At 47.1% G+C, this 17,446-nt stretch overlaps 1 protein-coding gene across 1 annotated transcript in view; it reads left to right on the forward strand.

The window, feature by feature from the left end:
* Nucleotides 1-17,446, forward strand: part of Itgb5 (integrin subunit beta 5) — a 100,089-nt gene that overhangs the window by 25,852 nt on the left and 56,791 nt on the right. Inside the window, exon 4 of the mRNA XM_036203878.1 lies at nt 6,980-7,148. Coding sequence (XP_036059771.1) covers nt 6,980-7,148 — 169 coding nt within the window. The remainder of the gene's footprint in view (nt 1-6,979; nt 7,149-17,446) is intronic.

Consider the following 17,446-nt stretch of genomic DNA (forward strand, 5'->3'; position numbering starts at 1 on the left):
ACTCTTAAAAAAAAAAAAGTGGAGGGCTGGAGAGATGGCTCAGGGGTTAAGAGCACTGCTTGCTCTTCCAGAGGTCCTGAGTTCAATTCCCAGCAACCACATGGTGGCTCACAACCATCTGTAGTGAAATCTGGTGCCCTCTTCTGGCCTGCGGGGATATGTGCAGACAGAACACTGTACACATAATAAATAAATAAATCTTAAAAAAGAGAGAGAGAGAGAGAGAGAGAGAGAGAGAGAGAGAGAGAGAGAGAGAGATGCTAGTCATCATTTGCTGGATGTAGCTTCGTCAGGGCCACAGGTAGCCATAAGCTACATAATCAAGGTTGTGATTAGTGGATCTGGTCTCTAAGGCCCTTTCAGCTGTCCTCACCCCACACTGTTGGAGTTTTGCTTCTTACTGGGAGCAGCAGCATGAGAATCAAAACATTAGAACAGTGAGTCCTCCCTCTCCTCTCCGTCCCTGCCCTGATTGGGCTCTGACTCTCAGACAGGGTGTGTCTGCACCCGCAGAGATGCTGGACTGGGAGCTGGCAGAGGATCAAGGACCAGTTTGGGTGCTTAGCATCCCAATAGGCAAGGCCATTGCACACAGCTATTCAGAGTTCCGACATGAAGCCCTCCAGGCAGATACAGTGGCAGACAGTCCAGTTCTTGACAGCACTCTGAAAAGCTGTTCCTGAGACAGGAAATCAGGGAAGAAAGGGTGTTAGGAAGGAAACCTCAAATCTAAGTCATGTAAATCTCTCTTTTGTAAGCCAGGAAGTACCAGGAAAGACGCTGAGGCTCTGGGGAGCAGGCTGAGCTTCCCACTCTGGGGTCCCCGGTCTCCCTGGAGAGTCCCCCTTTGCAACTTGAGAGGAACAGCACAAGCCAGGTCATGTAATCTAGCTGTCCCACACCAGGTCTGAGACAATGCACATGCTGTTTGCTTTTCTGTTTTAAAGGCCCCATGAGTTAGTTACTGACGTCTAAAAAGCAGTTAGCCACAATAACCAGAATTTCTAGGTTTTCTCCACTCAGGATAGAATCCACCAGGAACACTAAATGGGAAGACATGCCAGGCTTGCCATGGGGAGAAAGAAGTAACATAAGCATCTGATTAAAGACCAGTGTAATAACTATTCTGAGTCACAGGAGCATCACTAGGAAATGCTGATACTCACAGATATCCCATATTTGGTCGACAGTTGAGGGACTTTTTTTTCTTTGATTGAGCTGGCATCGAGATACATTCATGTGAAAACATGGATGTATAAAAACATCCCCATCACTGTCTATGTGTTTGTACCCTCCGAGTGTGTTTCCTTTGTCGCCGAAAGTGTCATTCCACTGCCTTCTGGCATTTGGTGCCTGGGGTGACATGCTCCGTTCATCTAACCAGGCTCTGTCACATGCTCTTGACTGGCTCTGCTGGGGTGACGTTGTTTACAGTGTTCAGAGCGTCGAGGGCTGTGTCATCTGAGTCTGGAAGGTTCTAACAGTGTCTCTGTGAGTGTTTCCTCCTCTCTCCTGCCTCCGTGTTCATCCACTAATAGGTGTCAGCTGGATCTTCTAATATCTAAATGTCATGTTTCTTACTTTTCCTTATATAACTCCCTCCCAAGCTACAGAATAGAAAATCCTTCCAGGTTACAATTTTTTCTTCAGTTTAATCTGTGTACTGAAATGTTTTTGACCTCCTTAACTGCTTTCTTTCCTTCCTTCCTTCCTTCCTTCCTTCCTTCCTTCCTTCTTTCTTCTCTTTCTTTCTTCTCTTTCTTTCTTTCTTTCTTTCTTTCTTTCTCTCTCTCTCTCTCTCTCTGTCTCTCTGTCTCTGTCTCTTTCTCTGTCTGTCTCTCTCTCTCTCCCTCCCTCCCTCCTTCCCTCCCTCTCTCCTCTCCTCTTTATTTCTTTCTTTTGGTTTTTTCAAGACAGGGTTTCTCTGTGTAGCTCTGGCTGTCCTAGAACTCACTTTGAAAACCAGGCCACCTTGAACTCGGAGATCCCCCTGCCTCTGCCTCCGGAGTGCTGGGATTAAAGGCATGCACCACCACTGCCTGGCTCTTTCTATAATTTTTACTTGGTCCTTTTCTCAGGCTCTTGTGTTTTAGATACTTTGAGACTTTGAGTTTTTTTGTTGTTTGTTTTTAATTTTTCTAGTAGTTTCCTGTCTGGCTTTTGGTTATCATTCCTCTGTCTTCTTGACTGTTTCGAAAGTCCTTGTCTTGGGGAATTTCGGAGCATTCTGTTCTTGAGTGTGAGGTTTGCTGACATTCCTTGGGACTGTTAGCGCCTCACGTGGTGTGAAATGTTTTCACCAGAGGCTGTTTTCCGCCGAGGACCATATGTCCTGGGTGTCCTGGCTTTCCATAGAGAAGTTTTTAATCTCTGCTGTGTCAGTGGCCTCCCGTGTTGACAATGGGGCTGGATTCCCTGTTAATTTCTCAGCTGGGGCTTTCTTCTTTTCTTTTCTTTTGAGACAGGGTCTCACTATGTATCCCTGGCTATCCTGGAACTTGCAGAAATCTACCTGCCTCTGCCTCCCAAGTGCTGGGATTAAATGCTGGCCACCACCACACAGCAGTTAGGGGTTTCTGTACCATACAAGTTGTGAATTCTCATCACTAGGGCCTAGAATGACTTTTTTTTTTTTTTTTTTTTTTGGTAGAGGACTTGGGTCTGGTTCCCAGCACCCACGTTGGTCAGTTCACAACTGCCTGTAATTGTGGTTCCAAGGAATCTGGTGCTTTTTTTTTTTTTTTTTTGTCCTGCAGCACCTGCATGTACAGTGTATATAGTAATCCATATATTTTTTTATTTATGTGTATGTATGCATGTGCGTGTGGTTGGGTGGTTGGTTTGAACTCATTATTAATAGACTCTGAGTCACCAACAATGAGTTGGTCACCCATTAAGGAAAGAGATAAAGCACTTCTTGGTGTCATTTAACCAAGAGCGAGCCAGATTTGAATTCTCTATTTCATGCTGTCTGTCTGTCTGTCCTATGAGTCTGAATGTATGCTTGCCTGAGGCTGTCTTGTAAATCTGTCCCTAACAGAGGGCTTTGCTCTGTGTTTATTGAACAGCACAGAGAGCGTCCTATGGGAAGGAATGAGAGGTTTTTATGTAAGTTAACCGATTTATTGCAGGCTAGCCTGGTCTCAGATGTAGCCTTCACTGGCTTTTCAGTCCTTTCAGCCTCCTGATGGCAGACTTCATTGAGAGCTGAGGTGGTCTTGGAGGTCCAGGCCCCGCCAGCCACTGTTTTCACGCAGGAACCACAGTGCCAGGTGCCAATGGCTTGTCTCTTCATCTGGGTCTTGCCACAGAAGGAGCAAGTGTACTTGGTGTGCTGGCTGATTTCAGTTTTCTTCACCATTTTCCTGAGGGAGGCACCGTAGCGGGTCCTATATTTCCCGACCTTCTTGGTTCATTTAGGCGTGTCTTTGGAACCTAAGCCCAAGCCCAGAGAGGAAGAGATATTTTACAGAAAATTAGAATTTTGCAACAGATTAAGTCACTGATTCCAGATGACCGAGATAACAAACAGTATTATTACAAATATTACCGTTTACCAAATAATATCCAAATGTGATGTTCAGCATTTATGGTGGATATTCTTTTATAAGATTGCTTTCAACTTCCGTATTTGCTGCTTTTAGCAAATGAGACACAGGCGTTCCTCTGGGTCAGGGGCACTGGAAGAGGACATAACTTAAGGTTGCAGCTGTGCATTAGCTTAGGTTGTCAAAGTTGATTACGTGGGAACTCCAAGGCTGTTAGGTTGGGTGTTGCGTTGTTCTCTTAAAGGCAGGCTAGACATATAGGCTGAGCCCACAGTAGGACAGCAAGCATCTTAGCCTGTCTTAAGTGACTTCAAGGTGTATTATTAACCTGGTGGTGAGGTCCAGTGAAAGTTCCATTCTCTTACTTAGAATGTAAGAGATATTTTCATAATATTGCATCACTACATGTTTATGTATTTGTGTGTGTGTGTTTGTCTGTATGTGTCGGGGTGTGTGTTTGTGCATGAGAGTGTAGTGTCTACGGAGTCCAGAGGCTTTGGAGCCCTTAGAGCTGGAGGTACAGGTGAATTCAGAGCCTCTTCAGGAGCAGTGTGTGTTTTACCCATTGAACCTTCTCTCTAGATCTCAGATTTTTCTCTCTTGCTCATAGCCTGCAGTGGATAGTAAATGTCCTTGCCTCTTTTCTAGGCTGGTGGTTGGAGATTCCATGACTGGCTCAGTACTTACTGCAGCTCTTAGGAGCATTGCGCTTGATGTAGAGCTCCTGTGGAGAGCTAGGTGGCTCCATGCTCCCCTGGGCTCCTCCTAGGACAAGCTGCAAACCTAGACTTCTTTCCACCCCATGCATAGAGAACCCTTGGGCCCCACTCCCCCTCTTCAGCTCATTCATTTATGAACTGTTTCCTCTTCTCTTGTAGCCTTCAATTACAGCTGTCTATTTACATTTTTAAAATTATATTTTCTCTAGAATGTCTGTGTTCAGGGTAAGAGAGGTGCCTTCCATATTAACTCCATCTACAACCTTGTCTTGACTATTACATCATTTTTAGAATTTGCCTAGATCTAATGTCTTCAAACTGGATTCACTGGTTTTTCAAGACAGTGTTTCTCTGTGTAACTCTGGCTATTCTGGAACTCACTCTGTAGATCGGGATGGCCCCAAATTTAGAGATCTATCTGCGTCTGCCTCCTGAGTGCTGGGATTAAGGGTGTAGGCCTCCACCACTCTGCTCTGGGTTCACTTTTTACATGAATGCATAGGTACACATGCACGCACACACGTACACACGCATACACATGCACAGCAAACACTCTCCCTCAGCTCTATATTTATTTATTTTTTCATCCTCCTGCTTAATAATCTTAAACTTGATAAATGTCCCTTCACTGGGATTGCATAGCACAGAGACGATGTGTGTGGGGGGGGTTAACCTCCTGGCAAATAATTCTAAAACACACATCTCCAGGCCACTCTGGAACAACTCTTAAGGATTAAGCCAGAAGTCTGGTCCCATGTGGCATGCTGAAATAGTGACGCCTTCCCATTGTCTGTGTGGCAAAGCTGTGTTCAGTGAGAGGTGTCCCTGAGTGGGCTACAGCACATTGCCTGTGGTTCAGGCTTCTCTCTCCTGCAGACAACCCTTCATTTCTCTGCAGCAGGAGCAGATCTGCTCACTGCTGTTCGCAGGTGTGAAGGGAGGTGTAAACACTGAGGCGCCATGGCTGTGCTTCTTACAGCTCTCCTGGTTTCCCCGTCTCATAGCAGTGATTCGGTTTCTCCTCCAACGGTCACAACACACACCTGAGGCTCTAAATCCGGCCCGGAACAACAGAAGGGGAGAGGAGCTTGGAGGAAGTACGGAATGTAGTTGTAGACCTGTTTCCCTCCCCCTTGGGCCTGTCTGGCTGTCAAATAGGTGTGGGTGGAGTCTCAGTTTCATCCAGTAGGAATGTAATGTCCACGCTTGTTTCTCGACATTGAGGAGGCTATGCAAAATCTCAGGGTGGCCTGAGGTGTGGTTTTAAAAATAGCCCACCAGACTAAGCTGAAGGTGTTTGTGAAGACTCAAAGCAGGCAGGGCAAAGGAAGTTTAGCTGAAGAGAATAGAGAGTGGATTGGGGGTGGAGGTGGGGGGTCAGGGGTGCGATCTGTCCCCCAGCAGCTTGTGAGGTCTGTGTGGCATTGTGACTGTTGGCGGTAAGACCGCCTCCTAGACAGCCAAAGCTTGCCTCTCTGCAGAGGAGAAGGAGCCTGCCTAGACCTGTTCTGGCGAGGCCCGTCTTGGCAGCATTGATGGTGGGACCTCTAGCCGTTGCTAAGCCTGTTTCCCTTCCCAGGCACAGCTTGAATGGGATTCTGAAGCCTCTCTCCCAGGCCTCTTGTTTTTCTAAAGAAGACTTCCTTTACATGGTCCCAGATCCTGCAGGGGTGGGCCAGACTGCCCCCCACGTCCTCCTCGTCCGTCCCCTTTACTCTGCATCCAGCACACTGGCCTTCCTCTGTCTCTTTCTCCACATGGCTCAGCTGGTGTTCTTTTCTGTGGCTGCCACACTCTGCCCTCTCCTTTCTCCGAGAACCCGTGTAAGGCCTCTCTTCCTGCGTCCTTGGCCAGGCTTGATGCTGTCATAGTCATTGGGGACTACTTTCCCCTAGGAATGGGATCCCCTGAGATTAACCTAGCAGGATTCTGACGTGCGTTGTCTTTTCCAAGTTCTCACTTACGGTTTCCCGTTTGAAGAGATTTGGATTTCTCTGGCGAGAGGATACTTCAGCATTGCAGTGTTAGGAATGAATGATGGAGCAAAATCATGTTTTGAATTCCTGCTCCATTCCACATCTGCTCTTGTGCCAGCACATCCTGGTAGTCGCCAGTGAGTCCTTTGTCTTGCGGCAGAGGCACATGTGAAAGAGCTGGCTACCCAAAGAGCCCTGCTTATGTGGCCCTCGCTGGCCCTCGCTGGCCATCGTCCACCTTGGTTGTGCCGCAGGTCCCACGCATCTTCCAGGGCTCTTGTCAGATCTCCCCCCAGCCACAGAGTCTACTGTGACCCCCACTTTGAGCCACTGTCCCATGGTCTGGCTGTGTGCCCGCTTCAGAGGGCTAGCTGTTACTTATCTTTGTTCTCTCCACTATGCTTACCTCAGAGAAGGTGGTAGATGCTGAGTAAACGTTGATTGATGTTTTTCAAGGTACGCAGTGAAGGCCAGGACACTTGATTGATATTTAGAGATGAGGCCAGAGAGATGGTTCAGTGGGTAGAGGTGACTGCCACTAAGCCCGATGACCTGGGTTGGATTCCCAGGACCCACAAGATGGAAGGAGAGCCGATCTCTGCAGTTTGTTCTCTGACTTGCACTTGCACATGTGTGTGCACACAAACACGCACACTAAAATAATGAAATGCAATTAAGAATTGAAAAGACTTAGAGGTGGTGATGGAAAAGTGACTTCTCTCTTCTCTCTCTCTAGTTACAAGTTATTCCCAAACTGCGTCCCCTCCTTCGGGTTTCGCCATCTGCTGCCTCTCACAGACAGAGTCGACAGTTTCAACGAGGAAGTGAGGAAGCAGAGGGTGTCCCGGAACCGTGATGCCCCCGAAGGGGGCTTTGATGCTGTCCTCCAGGCCGCTGTCTGCAAGGTAACTATCTGGTCTCAGCCTCCATGGGGCAGGTTTTGAACCACCGAAGCATTGTGGCTCCCATCCACTCTTACGCCAGAGGCTGCGCTCAGCCACACCTTGGGGAAATCTCTAGCAATCAAGTCGGCTGGACTGGGGATGAGTTGAGCTTGTCCGATCTCCATGGCGGGGTGTGGCTCTGTGCAATGGGATCGTGTCTTTGCCAGATGACGGCTGTTCTGTGTTTATGCATTACATCAGCTTTTTTTTTTTTTTTTGGTTCAGTTTTTTTTTTTTTAACCTTAAAGATTACCTTACTGGAGAATCAAAGCTGAAAAACAGAATCACTCAAAGTCTTTGGTTGCATGTCCATAATTTTGTTTCCCTTGTTTCTCTGTGATATGTGGATCCAGAGAGAGGGCATAGACCAGTCAGAAATGAACTTGGGCTTTGAGAGGTTCCCAACTTGGAGGAGTATGTAAGTGGAATATTGATAACAACTTATTGTTAAAGTAACTTTCTGCTGTCAAAGGAGCCTGATAGCAGCAGCAGAAGGTGGACTATTCTGAACTCATTACTGAAGCATGAGTGCGGTACCATTTGCTTCATCCTCCTGACCTGTGTCCATAAGCTTAGCAGTTTTCCAGAAAGCTCAGCAGAGTGTCCACACTAGCAATGCGATTCTTCTTTTAAAAGATTTATTTATTTTTTAAAAATGTTACATGTATGAGTTTTTTGCCTGCATGCATGTAAATATACTGTGTGCATGCTCAGTGCCCGTGGAGGTGGGAAGAAGGAGGGCCTCAGAGTCTTCAGAACTGGAGTTACAGACAGGTGGAAGCCAGCCTCCATGTAAGTGGCTGAGAATTGAACCTGGGTCCTCTGGAAGAGCAGAGAGTGCTCTAAACACTGAGCCGTCTCTCCAGCCTCTTGGTGATGAGTCTTTGAAAACTTATGGGGGTTCATCAGTGGTGGAGAAGTTGGGACTCTCAAACATTTGGGAGGTTGAGGGAAGACGTTAAAACCTGGCTTCGAGGCCGCACATGGAGGAGCCTGCTGTTTGCTTCCGCGGTGATCCACGCTCTTGGGTTCCTGTGGGTGTGTTTGCTGGGCTTGTCTTGTGCTCACTCTCCTATCTAAACACCCTTTGACGAGGATAAGAAGAAAGCCACTGTAGTCATTCCTGACATAAGAACCCCCAGACAGCAGACAGACAGGGCTAAGGGGGAGGGAAAAGACATAGAAAAGAGCAGGTCTCTCCTTCCTGGTTCCTCTGGCTGTGCCATTGAGAAGGCCTTCAGAGTGGGAGATCACGGTGGCTTATCATCATGTTCTAATTCAGAGTTCCCTTGTGTTTTGGTTTTTTTTTTTTTCTTTTCTTTTCTTTTTTTAGCAGTCTGAAGGCCAGATGGAACCCAGCTATGATGTGTTCATCTCTGAATCTTCCATGTGTCATAAAATAGTTTATGGATTGCTCCTCTCTCTCTCTCTCTCTCTCTCTCTCTCTCTCTCTCTCTCTCTCTCTCTCTCTCCCCTCTCTCCTGGTATTCAGATATTAATTGGAGAGGCATTGTCTTCACAGACATTCAGCCAAATTCAATATTTTGTCAGGGGAAAAATAGTGCAGGAAAAAAAAAAATGTAAGATAGCCCTCACCTCCTTACCCAGAGAATTTGGTGGATTTTCTTTTGGATGAAGTCGTCATTAAAAGCTGTGTGGGCGGGAGAAAAACCCAGTTACAGGCCACGCCCAGCATTAGTAGGTCTGCTAGATGAAGAACACAGAAAGTGCTGGGACCGTTGGTATCTAGTCCAGAGGAAAAAAACCAGAGTCCACCCTTGTGCCTGCATAATCCTCCTGTGCCATCTCTAATGGGTGGAGTAGCCTACCCTTTGAATTCGGCATTTCAGAGGGCTCTAGCAGATTTCCTGGACTCATTGCTTGAACCCGGTGAGCTGTCTGTCATTGATTGAGAGGCACTGCGTGGGCCATGTCAGCCTTAGACCGCGTATATTTCATCATGGCCTTTGCCACAGGGCAAGTTAATAATTGTTTAGAATTATGCCGTCTACAAGCTGCCAGTTTCTCTCTTTACCTTTTCCCTACTTCTGTGCGATGGAGTTACATTTAGACATGTATTAAGACATTTCTTTCTCATTTGAAATGGCCTAGTTTATAATTAAATGTCCTTCCTGGTTTATTGCAGACTTTCTTATTGGAACAAAACTATTAGGAATAGATCATAGGCTAGCTTTTGGTGAATGACTAGACAGCAGAAATCATACCATTAGCAACTTGAGGGGCAGGCAGGGTTGTGCACTTAGGAGGCAGAGGCTGGCAGATCTCTGTGAGTTCCAGGCCAGCCCAGTCTACAAAGTGAGTTCCAGACCAGCAAGGGCTACATAAAGAGATGGTCTTAAAAACAAAACAACAACAACAAAAACAACCAAATAGAATCTTTATCAACTTGAGTAATGCCTAAGAGAAATTAAGAGTGCACTAATGAAGGCAGACTGAAAAGCAGTATGGCTAGAATGATCTTATTTGGCAAATAAGAGAAAAATGGGCTGGTGATACTGCCCAGTGGATAGAGGCACCTGTTGCCAGGTCAGAGTTCAGTCCCAGGAACCTGCATGGTGGAAGGAGAGAACCAATTCCTTCAAGCTGTCCTCTGACCTCCACACAAATGTGGTGGTATCTGTGCACATGTGCACAAAGAAAGAAAATATTGGAAATAGACCAAAATAATAGTGGTATTTTTTAGGTTATAGAATTATATGTTGTTTTTATTTTTCTTGGTGGTTTTAAAAATTTTGTATTTATCTAAGTTTCTACAATGAATATATGCTGTTTTTTGTTATGAAGCATTTCAAATGTGAGAGTGGAGAGAATAAGAAATTAACCCCCATGGCTGTTGTTTACTTTTGGTGACCACCACTCATGGCCATTCTTGTGTTCAGAGACCCTGTCTCCCTATTATTCGAGGGGTTGCTCAGCTATCAGTTACAACACCTAAGCATCTCTTTGTTCACGGGGGTCTGTCCCTATTTGCCCAGATTAGAGGCTCTTCAATTTAGTCCTGCAAACTGGGTGTAACAGAGAGAAAGGAGTCCTGTGCACTTGGCTGGCTTCTCCTAAGGACCAGGGTTGCCTGGACAGTCTGTCCTGCAGTTGCACATGCGCACATCTGCTTCCGGTCACCTTTGCTGTTGGTGGGGATCTGAGAGCAGGCCTGACTCACAGCATCACGGGTTCTCCTTGCTCTGGTTTCCCTGGGTTGGACTATTTATTATCAACTGGTGGAACTTAGGGTTATGACGCGGCTGTCTTTAAAGTCTACCTCAGCTGGAACAGTGGTGGTGCCTGCCTTTAATCCCAGCACTCAGGAGGCAGAGGCAGGTGGATCTCTATGAGTTCAAGTCCAGCTTGGTCTACAGAGTGAGTTCCAGGAGAGACTCCAAAGATACACAGAGAAACCCTGTCTCAAACAACAATAACAAAAGTCTACCTCTAAGGCATACTGTATGTTTCTTGCAAAGGTGTTCTTTGTAGAAGATAAAGGGATACCTGCTTCTCTTTAGGAGTCTACTCAGGACAGGGACCCTGCTTTTACTGGTGGTAGCTTCCCTCCAGATGCTTGATTGCTCTCAGAGGCAGTTAATGGCGTCCACAGCTGAGAGTTGGCTCTCTCATGCAGGCGTCTTTTTCCAATGTAGTCTTCACAACTGGGTTAGAATTGGAGCGTGGCATTGTCCGTAATGCTTTATAAGCCTATGGCTGAATTGGTTTATACCTTTTCTGGGTCAGAATTATGGTTTCTCCCTTTATCAGTTTTACTGTTTCCCTCAGAACTTTCTAGAAGTTGTCTTTAAGGTTGCTTATTTCTTATTCTAAAATTACACCCGTTGATGTATGACGGGTGATTCAGACTGGAGCTATGCACGCTCTCCTGCTTCCCCAAACAGGAAGCATCCCTGGCCTCGGGTCGGGGTGGTGTGGGGGGGTGGTGGTGGTGGTGGTGGTGAGTGTGGCCTCAGGGCTGTGGGTTCCAGAGCCTGTTTGCTTTTCCTCTGCAGCAGTGTCTGCAGGAAACTATTAAAAGTATTGGCTCTCTCTGTCTCTCTCTGTCTCTCTGTCTGTCTGTCTCTCTCTCTCTCTCTGTCTCTCTGTCTCTCTCTCTCTCTGTGTGTGTGTGTGTGTGTAGGCAGAGATTGTGAGCACACACACAGGGAGGCCAGAGAATTTCTTTTTTACCCTATGGAGTCAGGGTCTTTCCTGTATCTGTCTCTACGCTGCAGGCTCCAGGCTAACGGGCCAGTGAGCGTTTGGAAACACGACACGGGTCTATGGCCTACAAGACATTAGGCAGGTCTAAAGAAGCCGAAGGGTGATTCTGCTGTTTCCATTTCCCACCTTGCCCTGGGGGCACCGGAATTACAGATGTGCACCACCACATCAGGCTTTTGACATGGGTTCTGGATCAAATCGGGTTGCCAGACTTGTGCAGTTAGTGTTTTTACTGGTCCGAGCCATCACCCCTGGCCCCTTAACTATGGTTTAATATATGCGTTTGGTGACATTTCAAAGTCTGTGACCTGTGCTTTGCTGCACTGAGGGTTATGTTGACCTGCTGACAGCTGGGTATTCTCACACAAGGGGTGGGAAATAGCTCAGCATTACCAACAGCACTGGCAAGGGCTCGTCTCCATTACCCTCTATATAAACCAGCTGTATTACCCTCTATATAAACCAGCTGCGTGCCTGACTCCCTTCCCTGTCATAGATAGCATCTCCACATACTGGCAGCTCCCCTCAGCTGACCCTGGCAGGGACAGGCAGCTAGGGGAAAGTCCAGGCAGCCCTGTGGGTCCCTGAGGCTTTACTTCTATAAAGGCTAGTATACCAGTCTGCCCGGCTTCCCTGTGGCCTCTGCATTTCAACCACAGCACCCGGGGTCCCTTACTTGACTGCGGCTGCCTTTGCTTCACAACCTCCCCAGCGCTCCTAGCTCGCCTTCATTTCCTTCTTACTAGACTTCATTGCATCAGGCTGTTTCCACCCCAGCTCCAGCCTCCTGCCCCGTCATAGCCCACATCGATATGGAGCGGTTGGTTGTTCCAGCCCCTGAGCCATTGTTGACACATTACCCCACAGTGCATTTTACACCAGGGTTCAGTCCTGGTGTTTGTTGTACACTCTATAGATTTTTAAAAAATTAATAACTGCCTTCCTTCTTTCCATTACAATATCTTGCAGGACAGCTGCCCCACCCCAAAGTCCCCATCCCTCCCTGAACCTACTTTTCTTAAACATGAGAGAGAGAGAGAGAGAGAGAGAGAGAGAGAGAGAGAGAGAGAGAGAGAGAGAGAGAGAGAGAGAGAGAGAGAGAGAGAGAGACAGAGAGAGAGAGAGAGAGACAGAGAGAGATACAGAGAGACAGAGAGAGAGACAGAGAGACAGAGAGAGATACAGAGAGACAGAGAGAGATACAGAGAGACAGACACACACACACAGAGAGAGAGAGAGAGAGAGAGAGAGAGAGAGAGAGAGAGAGAGAGAATGAATGAATGAATGAATGAATGAATGAGAATATGAATGAGAATGTGTTGGGGGTGGTTCAGAACTGGAAGACTGGAAGTTGAACCTAGGACTTGCAACATGCTCCGTGACCTCCCAGCCCTCTGAATTGCTTTCCCTTTCTTTACACATCCAATCTGGTTTGTTTGTGTTGCAAACATCAGTTTCATTGTTTGTGCGTCTGGGTATACTCCCTGATTGATCACCCTCACTGGGTCAGGGTCTCCCATTGCCGAGTACTTGGTCCCTTCTATCCCAGTTATCAATTTTATTTTTGGCTGTTGTTTGAATGGGGTGTCTCCTCTTTGAGACACTAAAGGTGTTTTCATTGCCCTGCTTGGCACACAGGGTAGGTCTTTGGCACACATTTGGTGAGGGATCAATGCTTTGTGCTCAGAGGTGCCTCTGTGCTTCTGAAGGAAGCTCAGAAATAGCCAGATCCTTGTTCGTCCACCTTCCCACCAAGCTCTGCTGCCTCCATGGCATCCCTAGTGTGAAGCACCTGCCCTCTGAAGTGGAGCTGTTAGAACTGTGTATTTACAATACTTTCAACTCAGTAGCTGTTCTGGTGGAGAGAAAAGTAAAGGAACTGAGAGAAGGCCCCTATGCTCAGGGGTGTGTGTGTGTGTGTGTGTGTGTGTGTGTGTGTGTGTGTGTGTGTGTGTTTTCCCGGAGCTGAGGACTGAACCCAGGGCCTTGTGCTTGCTAGGCAAGCGCTCTACCACTGAGCTAAATCCCCAACCCCCATATGTGTGTGTTTTAAAGACTGATTTCCCTAGTTGGTCTGGAACTCACTATGTAGACCAGGCTGGCCTCTTAACTCATAGCTCCCAAGCACTGGCATTAAAAGCATGTACCATCATGCCCAGCTACTATTTTATTTGAGTTGGAGAATCTAATTGAGGGTAAATTAAACATCCTATATATATAAGCATTTCACTGACCCCTATGAAATTATTGCTATTTGTCTATCATTATTTGCCTATTGGTGTTTCTCCTACAAAAACAAATGCTTTATTTATTCATTTACTTCATGTAGTGCTGGAAATCAAACCAAGGGTCTTGATTGCCCAGGCAAGGGAGCTACCACTGAGCTGTATCCTTGATCCCCCCAAGTGGAAAATCTATGGGGCTCAACATCCTACAGTGCCTTCAGCCCAGCTTCCATTCTGCTCCAACCCTGCACCAGAGACACCCTGCTGTGCTCTTTGGGAGTTTGGATTTGAGGTGAATGTTTAGACCCTGAGTCACAGGCGGCTCCTTCCCCCAAGGAAAGAAAATCTACACTGTGGCCTCATGAAATGTAACCACAGAGCAGATTTTTTCCCTCAAGTATATTTCATTGCAAAGTATGGTTAGAAGCAGGAAAAACAAACTCCTAAGGAGAACATGTTTATTGTTAGAGAGTGATGGAAACAATCCCGAATATCAGTGTGGCTGGTCCTTCAGGAAGCCAGTCAGTCCCACAATGAAAGCCTGATTTCCCTGCGGGCCATGTTGGAATTAAGGCTCTTTGGTCCTCAAGTTTGGATCTGCTGTGGAATCTGTTACTGTCCAAACCGGTCAACTCCCTCTCTTCCCTCTCTTCCTCCCTCCCTCCTCCCCAGCACCTGTCCCCTCTTCCTCTCAGCCCCTTCTGGAAATATACAGTGCTCCGTTGATAATCTGAAAGTTTGTTGAGGACTCACTGTGTGCACAGGAAGTACCGTGAAGGGTTCGAGGTTGAGGTGGCCTCAGATCTGCCTCTGTGAACTTAATTAACTCTACTTGGAAGACACTTTGAGAGCAAGTGTCTAAGGTGCAGCTGGACAAACTGGCCTCTTAGAACCCAATGATGTATGACAGCCTTCCTCCCCCAAAAGTTCACTTGGGCCTTTTACTTGCCCCAGACTGCACCAAGTTACATGGGTTTATTTCACTCTTTCCCTTGAAAGTGGTTGTACTGTCTCCCACGGTGACAAGCCTAATAATGTTGAATAAGGTCTCCAAATTGCCATAGGTAGAAATGTCAGAGCTGGAGCCAGCTGATGGATCCTTGTGCATGCCTTAAATGTACTTAACCTTGACATTAGAGCCTGTGCTGTCTTTGAAATCACACAAGAGCAGAGAAGTGAGCTTCCAAAGAGAGCATAGCCCTGGCCTAAAAGGCACTGTTGTGATTACCCACAATCCTGTGGGGCAACTAAGATGGCTACACTCCGTGACTTTCCTTTGTATCAGACACGGTTGGCCTGTGACTGAGAATACTTGGGATTTCCACTGGGTGGTCCTAAGGTCAGCAAACTGATGGAGCTTGTCCCTAGCTTTCCTAAAATGGGGGATGCTTTGAGTTCTTCCTTACTTGCCCCAGTTTTGAAGGTGTCTCAGACCTACCAGTTCTGTTCCTAGCCATGGTCAGACACTGCCATTTGCAGAATGGATCTTTTTTAGCAAAGGGGAAGTTTAAGGTACATGATTCTAAAGTGATAGCTAGGACTATGGGGCAGTATTGACTTCCAGCTTAAGGACCTCTTCATGGTTGGAGGAATGATCTTGAGATTGGAAAACTGGGTAATTCTGTCCTCACTGAAGCTGATGGGCCTCTCTATTCTGGGACCACATTTGAGCAGCTTTCCATAAGAGTGTTGTGTTGTGGTCTGCACAAGTGAGCCAGGGCAGTGAGCTAACCAATGTAGAGGTATGTGGTGATATATTATGTACCCTAATAAACTTGCCTAGGGATCAGAGTACAGAGCTGGCCCCTAGATTAGACATAGAGGTCAGGCAGTGGTGGCATACACCTTCAATCTCATCACTCGAGGTAGATATCCGTCTGGATCTCTGAGTTTAAGGCCACACTGGAAACAGAGCCAGGCAGTGGTGGCACACACCTTTAATCCCAGTACTGGGAAGCACACACACCTTTAATCCCAGGAAGTGATGGCAGGTAAATAAGGCATGAGGAAACAGGAAATAAGGCAGTTCAGCTGAGACCCTTTTGGGTGAGGACTCAGGCTTTCAGGCTGAGGAAATGGGGTTGGCTGAAGAATTGGCAAGGTGAGGTTGGCTGTGGCTTGCTCTGCTTCTCTGATCTTTCAACAAGTTTATTAGAGCACACAATATATCACCACAGAGGCACATGGCCTAAGACCGGAGGCACATGGCCGCCTTTCAGATTCCCAGTCCCTCTCCAAATTCTGCACAGGAATTTGCCTCTGACTTGCCATGCTCTGTCTGTGTGGTCCTTATATATATAGATAAATATTACAGAATGGATCTGGGGGGACCTTGAGTTTACTGTGAGCCCATTGGAAGATGCATCTGACATAAGCCATGTACTCAGGGCCCAATCAGAGGTCTGCAGGCCTCTGTCCCAGCCTTTCTTTCCTCTGTGTGGTTCATAACACATTCTGTGGACTGCCTTTGGTGTCTTAAATGTATAGAGGGGCTATAGAGATGGCCCAGGGGTTAAAAGCTTCCTGCCTTTGGAGAGGACCCTGGTTCAGCTCCTGACCCACATAGAAGCTCACAGCTGTCTGTAACTCTAGTTCCAGGGGATCTGACCCCCTCTTGTGATCTATGCAGGTACTGCATGCTTGAGGTACACATGCTCAGGTAGTTACACATACATGTAAAATAAAAACTTTTTAAAAATGTTGACAGAGAGCAGAGATGGGTGGGTGGATGGTGCTGAACCTGGAAACAGTGTCCTCTGAGGGGAGATACTGTGAGAAGTGTGTAACTGACTTCACCTATCATAGGGGGAAGAGTCCTTCTAGCTAGAGAGGACGCATGAGTAGCCATGGGGAAGCTGCTTGCAGTCCCAGGGTTTCTGATAGGGAAGAATTTCTAACAAGGATTGCTGCTCGGTGCCAGAGCAGCTGCCTGATGAGGCAGTGAGTGGGTGTGGGCTCTGAGCCCATTGGCAAATGCCAGAGAAAAGATTCCTACAGCAGAGAGAGGCTGGCTGAGACTCACTGGGGTTCTTTATGTATTTCAGTAAATACACATCCTTGAGTATGCCCCCTCTGACTTACCATGCTCTGTGTGGTCCCTGTATATAAATCACTCACTACAAAATGGGCCTGGAGAGCCTTGGGCATATGCTGTCTTAACTGTTGTATTTGTGTTGTACTTGGAATTGAACCCAGGGCCTGGGCCTATGAGGCATGTGCTGTACCACTGAACTATTTCCCCAGCCCATGAGAAACTGTTTTTCTCAAGTGTAGTGGCACACACCTTTAATCCCAGCACTCAGGAGGCAGAGGCAGGCTGATCTCTGTGAGTTCGAGGCCAGCTTGATCTACATAGTGAGTTCTAGGACAGCCAGGGTTACATACTGAGACCCTGTCTCTAAAACACACACACACACACACACACACACACACACACACACACACACACACACAAAGAAAGAGATCGTTTTCCTCCCCCAGCTCCCTTCCCTCTCCCTCCCCTCCTTCCTTTCTCCCCACCCCTCTTCAGTACTTTGGATTGAACCCAGGGCCACATGTGTGCTAGGCTGGTGCTCTGCCACTAAGCGACTTCCCTAGCCTCCAAGTGACTTGTCTATGCGGTCACTCCCTGGTGGTTTGGACTTGCCCTAGCTGGCCTGAACCTGTCTTCTACAGATCTCATCAGCACCTTCTAAGCTCTGACTGGCCACCATGACCATGACCTCTCCCAAACACACTAATTTTATTTGCTAAGCACAGCTTGCTTTGAACTGGTGTCTAGCAAATCTCTCCATGCCTCCCACTGGT

Source organism: Onychomys torridus, chromosome 12, assembly GCF_903995425.1.
Source record: "Onychomys torridus chromosome 12, mOncTor1.1, whole genome shotgun sequence".
Classification (NCBI taxonomy): domain Eukaryota; kingdom Metazoa; phylum Chordata; class Mammalia; order Rodentia; family Cricetidae; genus Onychomys; species Onychomys torridus.